General features: G+C 45.2%; 1 protein-coding gene across 1 annotated transcript in view; it reads left to right on the top strand.

Annotated features, from left to right (window-relative positions):
* The window catches only part of LOC124613119 (nephrin-like), a 651,915-nt gene that overhangs the window by 607,923 nt on the left and 28,183 nt on the right, over window positions 1-15,809 (top strand). Inside the window, exons 9-10 of the mRNA XM_047141732.1 lie at window positions 2,874-3,033; window positions 7,267-7,563. Of these exons, the coding sequence (XP_046997688.1) occupies window positions 2,874-3,033; window positions 7,267-7,563 (457 nt within the window). The remainder of the gene's footprint in view (window positions 1-2,873; window positions 3,034-7,266; window positions 7,564-15,809) is intronic.

Below are 15,809 nucleotides of genomic sequence, written 5' to 3'. Positions count from 1 at the left end.
TGACCTGCCGCATGGGAACGAGCATCTGGGATACGACGAAGCTGGTCGGCTGTTGGCGTACTACTACTGTGAGCATCTGCAGGAAACCTTGAGTACGAGAAAAATTGTTGAACGTCCATGCCTGACGAGAGAAGTTGGACGTCGCAGGCTTGCCCATTCTGTAAAGCAGGGTAAGCAGCGGTCTGTGGCAGATCTAATGGCAGAGTACAATAAACAGTTTTTTATGTTGCTGAGCAATAGCCACACAATAATTTTTAAATGAACAAACCACCATTTGACTATATTGTTGTTTATTTAATTACGAGCCAGTTTTCCGCCTTTTATGCCTTTTCAAGTGACTAAGTTTGTGTCAATATATGTTAATGACATAAACTCAATCACTTGAAAATGGCATAAAAGGCCGAAACCTGGGTTGTAATTAAATAAACAACAACATCGTCAATTGGCTGTGTGTTCATTTAAAAACAGAGTACAATGCAGGTGCAGGCTCACTGTTAGGCACACTTTGCTCAACGTGGGACTCAAGAGAAGACGACCTCTACGAGCACCCGTGCTGACTTAAGGACATCGTCAGTTGTCAGTTGCTGTGGTCCCAATATAATCGAGTTGCGACGTGGGTCAATCAAACGTGTTGCCTCGTCGGGTGAGCCACGTTTCCTGTTGTACAAAGTCGATGGTCAGGTGAAAGGCTATTGGAAACGCAGCGCGTCATGGACGTGAGCCAATGGGGACAAAACTATGTTGTTGGTGTAATTCAGCTACGCTTCCACTGAACCTGTGGTAACAGCCGAAGGAAAAATGGCAGCTATGCGCTAACCTCCTATGTTCCTTCGTGTCTGGCATCTTCCCCAACGGCTAGGGTTTCTCAGCAGGATAACAGTCCGTACCACAAGGTCATGACTATACTACAGTAGTTTGAGGTGCGTGATAGCGAACTCCGGTTGATGTTTTAGCCACTAAATTCGCTTGCCTGACCCCGACGGAATACATCCAGCGGCCGCTAACTGTCGCCAGCTGCGCGTCCAGCATCCATCATTACCGAGAACTGTGTGACCTGTGCGTAGACATCTGGTGCACTATCCACCGTGTGATCAAAAGTATCCGGATACCTGGCTGAAAATGACTCACAAGTTCGTGGTGATATCCATCGGTAACGCTTGAGTTTAATATGGTTTTGGCCCACCCTTAACCTTGATGGCAGCTTCCTCTTTCGCAGGCATACGTTCAGTTAGGTGCTGGAAGGGTTCTTGGGGAATGGCAGCCCATCTTTCACGGAGTGCTGCACTGAGGAGAGGTATCGATGTCGGTCTGTGAGGCCTGGCACGAAATCGGCGTTCCAAAACATCCCAAAGGTGTTCTATATGGTTCATGTCAGGACTCTGCGCAGGACAGTCCATTACAGGGATGTTATTGTCGCGTAACCACTCCGCCACAGGCCGTGCATTATGAACAGGCGCTCGATCGTGTTGAAAGATGCAATCGCCATCCCAGAACTGCTCTTCAACAGTGGGAAGGAAGAAGGTGCTTAAAACATCAGTGTTGCTCTATCATGTTGAAAGATCCAGTCGCCATCCCCGAATTGCTCTTCAACAGTGGGAAGCAAGAAGGTGCTTAAAACATCAATGTAGGCCTGTGCTGGGATAATGCCACGCAAAACAACAATGGGTGCAAGTCCCCCCCCCCCCCCAATGAAAAACATGACCACACCGTAACACCACTGCCTCCGAAATTTACCGTTGGCACACACGCTGCAGGTGACGTTCACGAGTCATTCGCCATAACCACACCCTGCCATGGGATCGCCACATTGTGTACCGTGATTCGTCACTCTACACAACGTTCTTCCATTGTTCAGTCGTTCAATGTTTACGCTCCTTACACCAAGCGAGGCGTCGCTTGGCATTTACCGGCGTGATGTATGGCTTATGACCAGCCGCTCGACCATGAAATCAAAGTTTTCTCACCTCCGGCCTACCAGTTATAGTGGATCCTGATGCAGTTTGGAATTCCTGTTTGATGTCTGGATAGACGCTGCCTATTACACAGTACGATCCTCGTCAAATGTTGGCGGTCTCTGTCAGTCAACAGACGAGATTGGCTGTACGCTTTTTTGTTGTATGTGTCCCTTCATGTTTCCACTTCACTATCACATTGGAAAAATTGGACCTAGGGATGTTTAGGAGTGTGGAAATCTCGCACAACGACCTACGACACAAGTGACACCCAATCACCTGACCATGGTCGAAGTTTGGGAGTTCCGCGGAGCGTCCCATTCTGCTCTCTCACGATGTCTAATGACCACTGATGTCGCTGATATGGAGTAACTGGCCGTAAGTGGCAGCACAAAGCACCTAACATGAAAAACGTTTGTTTTTGGGGGTGTCCGGATACTTTTGACCACATAGTGTATCTCCGGATTTGTCCAAACCATAGGACGCAGTATCGCTGCTGTACTACTTCCGCAATGTGGACCAAAACCCTGCTGAACAGGTGTAGTCATAATGTTTCGGATCAACAGTGTTTATAATTACTGAACCCACTCTCAGATGAACCCACATACGGTCCTTAGTGGCACAAGGCGACAAAATCTTGAATCCATTTTACAATTTTCTGGATGACGTGATGCCTTAATTGGGTTTCAATCCGTGCAAAACTCACACATTTTCGTACACGGATTGCTGTCACACTTCAGCTTTTCGCATCAGCTAATCTATGAATTTCCGAATTTGGTTTCCGACATGAGAAATGATTACGGTTCTGACGAACTTAGAGCGCGGTAGGTATTATTTCTACACAGCCTGTAGGATAGTAATTAACTTTCGATGCTGCTAAAAGGCCAATTGTGAAATAAAACTCTTAACTGACTTTTACAGGGCCAGCCGCTTTACAATAACGCGACGGCGGGCACAATAGTGAGCAACCAGAGCCTGGTGCTTCAGGCCGTCACGAGGGAGCGCGACGGCTTCTACACGTGTGTCGGCAGCAACCAGGAGGGCGACGGCGAGAGCAACCCCGTCCACCTGGACGTCAAGTGTAAGTGCAGGGCTGCAAAGTCCTCATCTCTTGCCTTTTACAATGCCTATCCTTCACAATCAATATACGACTACTGCTAATCACATTTCCAAAACCTTGAGTCGAGAGTTCTAAGGACACCATCATCAGCAGAAGGAGAAGACAGTCTAATGACGTCCAGTAATTCTGGATTTGCACTTGCGTACCTCGCACCAGCTCCCACTCTCATTCCTTTCACGTGACTGTAACTACTGTTAAAAAAGATCGCTATTATACAGAAGAAACAAATCCAATCCAGCAGTAAGTCAGCACCATACGATGAATATGGTCCATACTTGCGAACACTGACGTTTCTATTCAAATATTAGGGGGTTTGAATACCGGGTGGACGTTAACGTCACTGAATTATTTGGGGACATGTCTGATGTCTTGTCTGCTCACAGCTATCGTGCTATTCGTCGACGTTGCACATATACAAATTTTGCTAGTTATTTATACGGAGAGCCTATCCGTTTCTGTAAAACAATTTTACAGCTGTTGACTAACAATGACCCAGTTTTAGTCATAGTCCTCTAAATCACGACGTTCCTCATCCTCTGTAGATTCGACCTCATGCTTTCAATGTTTTCCAAACACTTGTTGTCTGTATTACTTGCGGTTCTCGCCATGGAGCGGGTTTTCGGAAGCAGGACATTTTGCTCCATTTCACTAGGAGCCTCCGACCAGAAAGCACGGTTGAAACTGGTGGATCGAACTGACTGCATTCTGTTTTCATCAGTAGGTCTTGTTTCATCTGATGCAAAGAATCTTCAGAAATTATCGCTTTCTGTGTGTGTGCTTCTGAACGATCAGAACGCACAGAAGATGAAAATCGTCAGAAATCTGTGAATGTCTACTGAAAACACACGAATCAAACTCTGAAATTCATAACGTTTTGTATAAAATTAGTATCGTGCTTAGTAGGATATAACAAATGTTCTTTTCGAAAAAGATTGAACTGTTAGAAAGAAACGCGACCGTTTGAAGATTGTAATGAATGTTAAGGATGGTATAAGTTTAGACATATGAAGCGGGAAAAATAAATTATGAAAATGTGAACAATTAAACAGATGATTGTCTATGTAACAAGAAAATAAAATCGCCTCTACCGAATTACACTGGAAAACAGAAGAAACTGGTAAACCTAATACCGTGTAGGGCCCCCGCGAGCACGCAGGAGTGCCGCTACATGCCACTACACGACGTGGCAGGATGTCTGAAAGAATGTTGGAGGGTATTCACACCATGAGTCCTGCAGGGCTTTCCATAAATTCGTAAGAGTACGAGGGGGAGGAGATCTATTCTGAACAGGCATCCAAGATATACTCAATAATGTTCGCGTCTGGGGAGTTTGGTGGCCAGCGGAAGTGTTTAAACTCATAAGAGTATTCCTGGAGCCACTCTGTAGCAATTCTGGACGTTTAGGGTGTCGCATAGTCCTGCTGGAATTGCCCAAATCCGTCGGAATGCATAATGGACATGAAGGGATGCAGATGACCAGACAGGATGTGTACTTACGTGTTACCTGTCAGAGTCATATCTAGGCGTATCAAGAGTCCCATATCACTCCAATTGCGAACGCCCCACACCAATACAGAGCCTCCACCAGCTTGAATACTTCCCCGCTGACATGCAGGGTCCATGAATTCGTGAGGTTATCTCCATACCCGTACAGGTCCATCCGTTCGATACAATTTCAAACGAGACTCGTCCGACCAGGCAACATGTTTCAAGTGATCAACAGTCCAGTGTCGGTGTTGGCGGGCCCGGGCGAGGCGCGAAGCTTTGTTTCGTGCAGTCATTAAGGGTGCACGAGTGGGCCTTCGATGATGTTTCGTTGAATGGTTGGCATGCTGAAACTTGTTGATGGCCCAGCACTGATATCTGCAGCAGTTTGCGGAAGAGTTGCACTTCGGTCACGTTGGACGGATCTCTTACGTCGTCGTTGGTGCGGTTCTTGCTGCATATTTTTCCGGTCGCAGCGATGTCGGAGATTTGATGTTTAACTATATGAAGGTAGTATCGGTTTCCGAAAGAACAGATACCATTGATGACCGTGCAGCTTCTCTAGAATGAAGTGATAATTAAATCGACACCCTAGTTGCAAACAGGCGTTGATATACATGATTATGGAGATGTTGAAAATGTGTGCCCCCACCGGGACTCGAATCCGGGAACTCCTGCTTACATGGCAGACGCTCTATCCATCTGAGACACCGAGGGCGCAGAGGATAGTGCGCCTGTAGGGACTTATCCCTTGCACGCTCCCCGTGAGACCCTCATTCCCACCATGTCCACACCACTACGTTCGTCGTGCGCTTAATAGATGTTTGCCCATCACACTCATTATTTAAACATGTCCCCAATGATGTATATCAACGCCTGTTTGCAGCTAGGGTGTTGATTTAATCATCATTTCATTCTAGAGAAGCTGCACGGTCATCAATGGTATCTATTCTTTCGGAAACAGATACTACCTTCATATAGTTAAAATATGGCTTCCCGGCCATTGACCTTTCTGTGCAAACGCACACGCTATGCCCCAACTCGTACAGCTCTTGGTAGATTAATCTGCCACGAGTAATGAGTGTGATGGGCAAACATCTATTACGCGCACTACAAATGTAGTGGAGTGGACATATTAGGAATGTGGGTCTCACGAGGAGCGTGCAAGGGATAAGTGCCTGCAGGCGCACTATCCTCTGCGCCCTCGGTGACTCAGATGGATAGAGCGTCTGCCATGTCAGCAGGAGATCTCAGGTTCGAGTCCCGGTCGGGGCACACATTTTCAACATGTCCCGAGTGATGTATATCAACGCCTGATTGTAGCTAGGGTGTCGATTTAATTATCATTTGATCTGATGTTTTACCGGTTTCATGCCGGTACACTCGTGAAATGGTCGTACCGGAAAATCTCCACTTCATCGCTACCTCGGAGATACTGTGGCCCATCGCTCGTTCGTCGATTATAACACCACGTTCAAACTCACTTAAATCTTGATACCCTGCCATTCATTGTAGCAGCAGTAACCGATCTAACAACTATACCAGACTCTTGTTGTCTTATACAGGCGTTTCCGACCGTAGCGCCCTCTTCTGCCTGTTTACGTATCTCTGTATTTGAAATGCATGCCTGTACGATTTTCTCTGGCGTTTCAGTGTATGTTAAGAAAAGGTTTTAATAACATTACACTTACATTGCCTTCGAAATTGATGTGTTGGTAAATGTGCCAACACCTTGTAGATAGAGGCGGCCTAAATGCACGCTATCTAACGCAGACGGGCGTGAATTCTGGAACAGGATAAGTATTGAATTCTAACAAGAAAAGTATGCAGCTCCTCGAATACTTAACTTTATTCGATCCTTGTGGTACATCGCTCTTGATAATACAAATAAGACTATCTTCAGATACGGTTAATGGCGCCTTGCTAGGTCGTAGCCATGGACTTAGCTGAAGGCTATTCTAACTGTCTCTCGGCAAATGAGAGAAAGGCTTCGTCAGTGTAGTCGCTAGCAAAGTCGTCGTACAACTGGGGCGAGTGCTATTCCGTATCTCGAGACCTGCCTTGTGGAGGCGCTCGGTCTGCGATCACACAGTGGCGACACGCGGGTCTGACATGTACTAAATGGACCGCGGCCGATTTAAGCTACCACCTAGCAAGTGTGGTGTCTGGCGGTGACACCACAGAAATAATAATCGTTTCCGTACAGGAAGAAAAACACATATGACCGCATCGATATTACAACAAATGCTACACATTTCATTATCTTTTCTTGCATGGGGCTCAGAGGCATATCAAATTCGTTCGCCATTTCGCCCTTCGGTGATTGTGGACTGTGAAAATTCTGTGGTATAGATTGTATTAAAATTTAAAACAATTAGGCATCATATACAAGTCATCGTCACATGGTCACTCTCCGATACCACTGTATACCATGTTTTCGGCTTTCTCTGCCCAAATAACTGCGAGCCACTGTACATATTTAGTCTTCGAGAGCGACTCATTGACGATGCTGGCCTGCTTTTCTTCCGTGTCGCGAATCGAATACTTGAAGTGAGTCGGTATTGTTCATTCTCATAGTGAACGGTTGGCGACAAAGATCCGATGTATAGCTAGTTGGAAATGAAAAACAGAGGGGGTGCTGAGTCGAATAACGACTGCGTAGTCAGGGTACGTTCGTGCCTCTCACTGGCGGCGGTTTCGTGCCCGCAGTTCGGCCGGTGTGCGCCTCCGGCCAGACGCAGATGTACGGCGTGGCGCGCCAGGAGACGGCGCGCGTGTCCTGCGAGGTGGAGTCGAACCCCGGCGACGGGCTGAGCTTCAGCTGGCGCTTCAACAACTCGGCCGACTCGACCGACATCGCGGCGGCGCTGGTGGTGGTGGACCGCTCGCGCAGCGTCGCCCTCTACACGCCGCACACAGAGTTCGACTACGGCACCCTGCTCTGCTGGGCCAAGAACGACGTCGGCGAACAGAAGGCGCCCTGCGTCTTCACCCTCTTCCCGGCCGGTGAGTAATCTCAATCACTTCAGGCATACGCGCCGATGGATATGTGTATATACAGTAGAGGAACGTACCATCTAAACCAGTGATTGCCTACTTGTGAGTAGCTACCCCCTGAAAGGTAAAATGAAATTTTCTGAGGGGTAAAAACTAGACTATTCGATTCTATTTCCGACACAAAACTAAATTATTTTCAAAAGATCATTACTAGTATCACAATTTTGTAAGAGTCTAATAATGAAGTTGGATTACTTTTTTACAAGTAGTAGCATTAATGCGATGGACGTCACAAGTTCCTCGTATAGTCCACCCAGTAAACACATATGCTGTGCTTTGTCCCGTACATATCTGATGATAAAAGTGAAAAATTTGCGTAACAAATGCTAAATATCATATCCAAATTGTAGATAATACCTGCAGTAATCCATAAATTGCTTCATTACGATCTTCGAAACAGATAAACAAATTAATTGATAGTGCGACACAGCTGTTACTACATAAGGGCTACTACAGTACCCTGTACTATTGTTATTATTACTGTTAGTGGCTGTGGTCAGACTCAAAGCATTAACAGCCTGAAGCTCCAATTTCTGCCACTTTTGAGGTAAAGAGAGCAGCAATCACGTGATTTAGCAACAATAAGTATAGTGCACACATTTTAACTTGGTTGATTTTTAATGGGGTTGCAGTGTGCAGATCAAGCAAGTGGCACAGTGGAAAAGAATAGTGCAGGGGAAATATGTTTTGTAACAGGTGTCTACCCTAAGTGTGGATAGTTACGTTTATGAGAAGAAGTTGTGAGCAGCACTTGCGGTGCTCCACGTATTCCATCGTTATTCGTTCTAAAACACACACACACACAAACTAAATATCATTCATCTTTCATCAGTTTAAAAATAAATATGTTCCAAGAAAGGTCTTTCGTTCTACAGCTTATTTAGGTGCTAAAGGTCGTTGTGGCGCCCCGTTGTATGTTCTCTAAAACTTAGAGCCGCGCTCCTTGGACTATCAGTGTGAACTTACTTGAATGCCGGATTCAGGCTCAGCTTCCCCGCAGCTCCGGTATCTTCTGCTTGCATCAAACTATTCTCCGAAGCTTCTATATTTTGAAGAAGGTGAAAATTCATCTATTATTCCAAATTCTTATTATCTAGTCCAAATAAAGACTCTCTTAAAATTCAGTTGCTGTTAACATATTCTACATTCAAAATTCTGTGGTGTCACCGCCAGACACCACACTTGCTAGGTGGTAGCCTTTAAATCGGCCGTGGTCCGTTAGTATACGTCGGACCCGCGTGTCGCCACCATCAGTGATTGCAGACCGATCGCTGCCACACGGCAGGTCTAGAGAGATTTCCTAGCACTCGCCCAGTTGTACAACCGACTTTGCTAGCGCTAGTTCACTGACAATATACGCTCTCATTTGCCGAGACGATAGCATAGCCTTCAGCTGCGTCATTTGCTACGACCTAGCAAGGCACCAGTACCAGTTACTATTGATATTGTAATAATGTATCGTCCAGACCGACGTTCAACATTAATGCATTAAAGTTAACTATTCCACCAGCTACGTCCGTTTTTCTGAATTCTAATTTCCTTGTCCTGTTCCAGACCTCACGCCAGCCTGCGTGAGCTAAAACGCGTGCCTTTCGGCTTCCTCTAGTAACCAGGTGTTGGCTCTCCTGCCAATCCACAACAAATTCAATACACCATTTCACTGCTACATTAAACAGTAAGCCCACTCTTTCTTAGGGCATTCGCACACGACTGAATTCAACCAAATTAAATAACATTTTTTCTCAACGATAGAATACTAATATACATGTCCGTCTGTTCGAGACCAAGTCACTATTAATAATAACCGTATTTTTTTCTTCCGTTGCCTCTCCATAACACACAACAATCACCAATGTTTTTCATGCATGAAATTCGTCCATGAAATTCTGGGCTGGAAGTTTTTCTTTTCTCTTTGCTGCAACCGAGCGCGTCACTTGTTGGCCCGGTTTTGCTCTTCTTTCTCGGTTAGCCTGCACAAATAACGTTCTACGGCAGTGTGTATGCGTTTATGCTACAACCCACTACAAAATAACGTGTGTTCGAAGAGGCTGGAACACTAGTGACTTCAGTTTTTCGTAAAATTATCGGGACACTACATGGTGACAATGCGGTCGAGAGGGGGGCAACAGACGGTGGGGGCGGGGGTGCTAGCTAATGTCCAGTTGCACTCAGGGGTAATGGTCTAAAAAAGGATGGAAACCTCTGTCCCGAACCATTATATACAAACTTATTCGTAAGCGCAAATACCTGACTCAGCTGTAATCCTCAGATCTGCAAGCTCACAAACACTACATAAATATTTAGACTGTTGTGTCTGTAGCCATAAATAAAATATTTCACGTAAGTTGTTTTTGACGTACCCACTGTGTACAGGTCATGAAATCATGCGGTGCCATAAATCGTACTTTTGTTTCTGTATCATCTAAATGGACTCTGAATTTAAAATAGAACAATGTTACCTTTACATAGGTTATTATAGTAAATATACAAATTACGATATGCGCATAAGATAACATTATTCCATAGTAAAAAGAAAGAAGAATATTACAAATATAACTGTTCCTTACGGCAAGATGGAATCGTAGAAGTGTGACACACCGATAAGCGCCGCATTTGTCAGGGTTGACTGCCGGCAACATGCAGCCGGATGCCACTAAGGCTAACAGAGTAATACAGAGAGGTACCACCAGATGGCCGCAGTCTCATGAAATGCTGTGTTCGGATGTGGGCTGAGTTGGTATCCCTTTGCTCCCAGCTTCAGGCAGTGTTGGCTTCGGTCACACAGCTTGAGACTGTTGCCAATGGGCATAACTGTGGGGGTCCGGATGGGGTTTGTCGGGGACGGCCAGTTCGTCCCACGCATCCCCCGATCGGACTACAGCTGTGGCTGCCCGAGATACTGCCCACATTGAGGCTGACCCCTCACCCGTGGTAGAGTGGGAGGTCGTCTGGAGGTGTGGCAGGGGCCGAAAGACATTCTGGAGGGCTGAACGGAAGGCCTCTCCAGTTTGTCTGACGAACCGGTTTGAGGCTCTGTCTCCAGCTGATACTGACCTTCGGCCGGACATGGCTGCTTGTCCTGTTCCAGAAGTTGCCCCTCAGCCTGCAAGATCCGGGCGGTCGCAGAGGGTAGTTGGGAGCTCCAACGTCAGGTGCGTAATGGGGCCCGTTAGGGATATGGCAGCAAGAGAGGGGAAGAAAATCAATGTGCACTCCGTGTGCATACCGGGGGGAGTCATTCCAGATGTTGAAAATGTGATTCCGGATGCTATAAAGGGTACAGGGTGCACCCAACTGCAGGTGGTCGATCATGTCGGCACCAATGATGTGTTTCGCTATGGATCGGTGGAAATACTCTCTGGCTTCCGGCGGCTATATGATTTGGTGATGACTGCCAGTCTCGCTAGCGGGATGAAAGCAGAGCTCACCATCTGCAGCATCGTTGACAGGACTGACTGCGGACCTTTGGTACAGAGCCGAGTGGAGGATCTGAATCAGAGGCTGAGACGGTTGTGCGACTTTGTGAGCTGCAGATTCCTCGACTTGCGCCATAGGGTGGTGGGGTTTGGGGTTCCGCTGAACAGGTCAGGAGTCTACTAACCACAGCAGGCGGCTACACGGGTAGCAGGGGTTGTGTGGCGGGGACTGGGCGGTTTTTTAGGTTTGATGGCCTTGGGCAAGTACAGAAAGGGCAACAGCCTCAAAGGGCGCAGGGCAAAATCAGGACATGCGGGGTCCAAGCAGCTATCGGTATTGTAATTGTAAACTGTCGAAGCTGCGTTGGGAAAATACCGGAACTTCAAGCGCTGATAGAAGGCACCGAAGCTGAAATCGTTACAGGTACGGAAAGCTGGCTGAAGCCAGATATAAATTCTGCTGAAATTTTTACAAAGGCAGAGATGGTGTTTAGAAAGGATAGATTGCATGCAACCCGTGGTGCCGTGTTTGTCGTTGTTAGTAGTAGTTTATCCCGTAGTGAAGTACAAGTGGATAGTTCCTGTGAATTATTATGGGATGAGGTTTCACTCAACAGCTGAGGCAGGTTAATAATGGGCTCCTTTTACCGACCCTGCGACTCAGCAGCATTACTGGCAGAACAACTGAGAGATTATCTGGAATACATTTCACTTAAATTTCCTCAGCATGTTAGAGTCTTAGGTGGAGATTTCAATTTACCAGATATAGACTGTGACACTAAGATGTTTAGGATGGGTTGTAGGGACAGCATCGAGTGACATTATACTGAGTGCACTATCCCAAAATTACCTCGAGCAATTAAGCGGAGAACCGACTCGTGGAGACAACATCTTGGACCTACTGATAACAAACAGACCCGAACTTTTCGACTCCGTAAGTGCAGGTCAGGGAATCAGTGATCATAAGGCCGTTGCAGCATCCCTGAATATTAAAGTAAGTAGGAATATAAAAAAGGGAGGAAGGTTTATCTGTTTGGCAAGAGTAATAGAAGGCAGATTTCAGACTACCTAACAGATCAAAACGAAAATTTCTGTTCCGACACTGAAAATGTTGAGTGTTTACGAAAAAAGTTCAAGACAATCGTAAAGTGCGTTTTAGACAGGTACTTGCCGAATAAAACTGCGAGGGACGGGAAAAACCCACCGTGGTTCAACATAAAGTTAGGAAACTACTGCGAAAGCAAAGAGGACTTCGCTGCAAGTATAAACGCAGCCACATCCTCTCAGACAAAGAGAAGCTAAACGATGTCAAAGTTAGCGTAAGGAGGGTTATGTGTGAATCGTTAAGTGAATTCGAAAGTAAAATTCTGTGTACCAACTTGACAGAAAACCCTAGGAAGTTCTGGTCTTACGTTAAATCAGTAAAGTGGCTCGAAACAGCATATCAAGACACTCTGGGATGATGATGGCATTGAAACAGAGGATGACACGCGTAAAGCTCAAATACTAAACACCTTTTTCCAAAGCTGTTTCACAGAGGAAGACCGCATTGCAGTTCCTTCTCTAAATCCTCGCACAAACGAAAAAAACGGCTGACATCGAATTAAGTGTCCAAGGAATAGAAAAGCAACTGAAATCACTCAACACAGGAAAGTCCACTGGGCCTGACGGGAGACCAATTCGATACTACACACAGTACGCGAAAGAACTTGCCCCCCTTCTAACAGCCGTGTACCGCAAGTCTCTAGAGGGACGGATGGTTCCAAATGATTGGAAAAGAGCACAGGTAGTCCCAGTCTTTAAGAAGTGCCGTCGAGCAGATGCGCTAAACTACATTCCTATATCTCTGACATCGATCTGTTGTAGAATTTTAGAACATTTTTTTTGCTCACGTATCATGTCATTTCTGGAAACCCAGATTCTACTACGTAGGAATCAACATGGATTACGGAAACAGCGATCGTGTGAGACCCAACTCGCTTTATTTGTTCATGGGACCCAGAAAATATTAGATACAGGCTCCCAGGTAGGTGCCATTTTCCTTGACTTCCGGAAGGCGTTCGATACAGTTTCGCACTGTCGCCTGATTAGCAAAGTAAGAGCCTACGGAATATCAGACCAGCTGTGTGGCTGGATTGAAGAGTTTTTAGCAAACAGAACACAGCATGTTGTTATCAATTGAGAGACGTCTACAGACGTTAAAGTAACCTCTGGCGTGCCACAGGGGAGTGTTATGGGACCATTGCTTTTCACAATATATATAAATGACCTAGTAGATAGCGTCGGAAGTTCCATGCGGCTTTTCGCGGAAGATGCTGTAGTATACAGAGAAGTTGCATCATCAGAAAATTGCATCGAAATGCAGGAAGATCTGCAGCGGATAGGCACTTGGTGCAGGGAGTGGCAACTGATCCTTAACATAGACAAATCTAATGTATTGCGAATGCACAGAAAGAAGGATTCTTTATTGTATGATTATATGATAGCTGAACAAACTCTGGTAGCAGTTACTTCTGTAAAATATCTGGGAGTATGTGTGGGGAACGATTTGAAGTGGAATGATCATATAAAATTAATTGTTGGTAAGGCGGGTGCCAGGTTGAGATCCATTGGGAGAGTCTTTAGAAAATGTAGTCCATCAATAAAGGAGGTGGCTTACGAAACACTCGTTCAACCTATACTTGAGTGTTGCTCATCAGTATGGGATCCGTACCAGGTCAGGTTGACAGAGGAGATAGAGAAGTTCCAAAGAAGAGCGGCGCGTTTCGTCACAGGGTTATTTGGTAAGCGTGATAGCGTTACGGAGATGTTTAGCAAACTCAAGTGGCAGACTCTGCAATAGAGGCTCTCTGCCTCGCGGTGTAGCTTGCTGTCCAGGTTTGGAGAGGGTGCGTTTCTGGATGAGGTATCGAATATATTGCTTCCCCCTGCTTATACCTCCCGAGGAGATCACGAATGTATAATTAGAGAGATTCGAGCGCGCACGGAGGCTTTCCGGCAGTCATTCTTACCGCGAACCATACGCGAGTGGAACAGGAAACGGAAGTAATGACAGTGGCACGTAAAGTGCCCTCCGCTACACACCGTTTGGAGGCTTGTGGAGTATAAATGTAGATGTAGATGTAGAATAGTAATTTATGTTTCCTAGGTTAATTTTTTTACAAACCAGCATGTGACAGTACACGATAGAGTGAAATTTGAAACATGTAACATGAAAAACAGTAAAATTTCAGTTATATAAAATAGAAAGTACACTAGGTGAAAATACTTCGTCAATTTATGAGATCCATAAACTATTTCCATGAAGTCAGTTAATATTAAACATCTGCTACAAGCTAAAGCAAAGATGTAAATGAGACACAAAGTAGATAAGAATAAGAGGATCTTTAAATTATTGTATTTGTGGGGATCAATAGCCTCCAGTCTCCAGATGCTTAATATTCGTAAACATGGTCCGTAGTACGCTCTAACGCGATGTTCATTTAATCGTGTGAGTAGCTAATTTCGACTAAGCTTCATTGTCAAGCACATTTGCAAGATCTGTATATCATATCATTTTCAAATAACTCTTAACTGCAAGTAAAAAGTAGCTGTGTTCCGTCATTTTACCAAAGGATGCACACAACAGTGACACTTTTTAAGATAGTATTCTGAACTATGCTCTATGTACAACATGTTGTTGTACATACAGCAAGGTTCACTTATTATGCTTCAATAACAAACCGTCCTCGAAATTTCGACTTGTTGCGTACGCTATTCAGCGTCCAAGGCCGGTATTTTATAACTTTCTTCTATATTAAATTTAAGACAGTAGGACTGTGTTTATACAAACAAAGAAATGGCTCTCAGCACTATGGGACTTAACTTCTGAGGTCATCAGTCCCCTAGAACTTAGAGCTACTTAAACCTAAGGACATCACACACATCCATGCCCGGGGCAGGATTCGAACCTGCGACCGTAGCGGTCGCGCGGTTCCAGACTGTAGCGCCTAGAACCGCTCGGCCACTTCGGCCGGCTTGTAAAAACAAAATACCCATAATTTCCACTTTAGCTTCCACATATAACATTTGTCAATTACAACGTTTAAGTTCACACTTGTGGTACTTTCTAAGAATAGCTAAAAATAAAATTTCAAAATGAAATTAAATGAATTTACCAATTCAGTCACTTGCAATATATGCTTGTTTTTCTTTTTAATTGGAATAGAGTGTCATTAGACACATTTATGTATCTTCATTTTAAGAAATCACTATAATTTTTATCCATTAATGTAAAATGTGCCCGCTTCAGGGCATGAGCCTATCATAATGGGACAATGATAAAGGACGAACTGAGCTCGCAACGCGCACCTTGACCTAGACATATCAGTCCATTATGTCTGAAGTAAGGGAGAACATGTAACGGATACTGACAAACAGCAAGTGTACCCATGATCTTCCTTAGCGGTTCTCAGAAGTACTTCACCGTTCACAGTGAAAATAATGTGAGTGGAAGCGAGAGAACCTCACACATCTGTATCTAATATAAAATTTGCGTAGGAAAATATAAACGAACTGCGAGCATACAATAGAACTCAGTATATTTCAAATTCACAGCCCGCATCTCGTGGTCGTGCGGTAGCGTTCTCGCTTCCCACGCCCGGGTTCCCGGGTTCGATTCCCGGCGGGGTCAGGGATTTTCTCTGCCTCGTGATGGCTGGGTGTTGTGTGCTGTCCTTAGGTTAGTTAGGTTTAAGTAGTTCTAAGTTCTAGGGGACTTATGACCATAGATGTTAAGTC

The sequence above is a fragment of the Schistocerca americana genome, chromosome 4 (assembly GCF_021461395.2).
Source record: "Schistocerca americana isolate TAMUIC-IGC-003095 chromosome 4, iqSchAmer2.1, whole genome shotgun sequence".
Taxonomy (NCBI): Eukaryota; Metazoa; Arthropoda; class Insecta; order Orthoptera; family Acrididae; genus Schistocerca; species Schistocerca americana.
The sequence above is the reverse complement of the archived record's forward strand: the minus strand, read 5'-3'. Positions and strand labels throughout refer to the sequence as shown.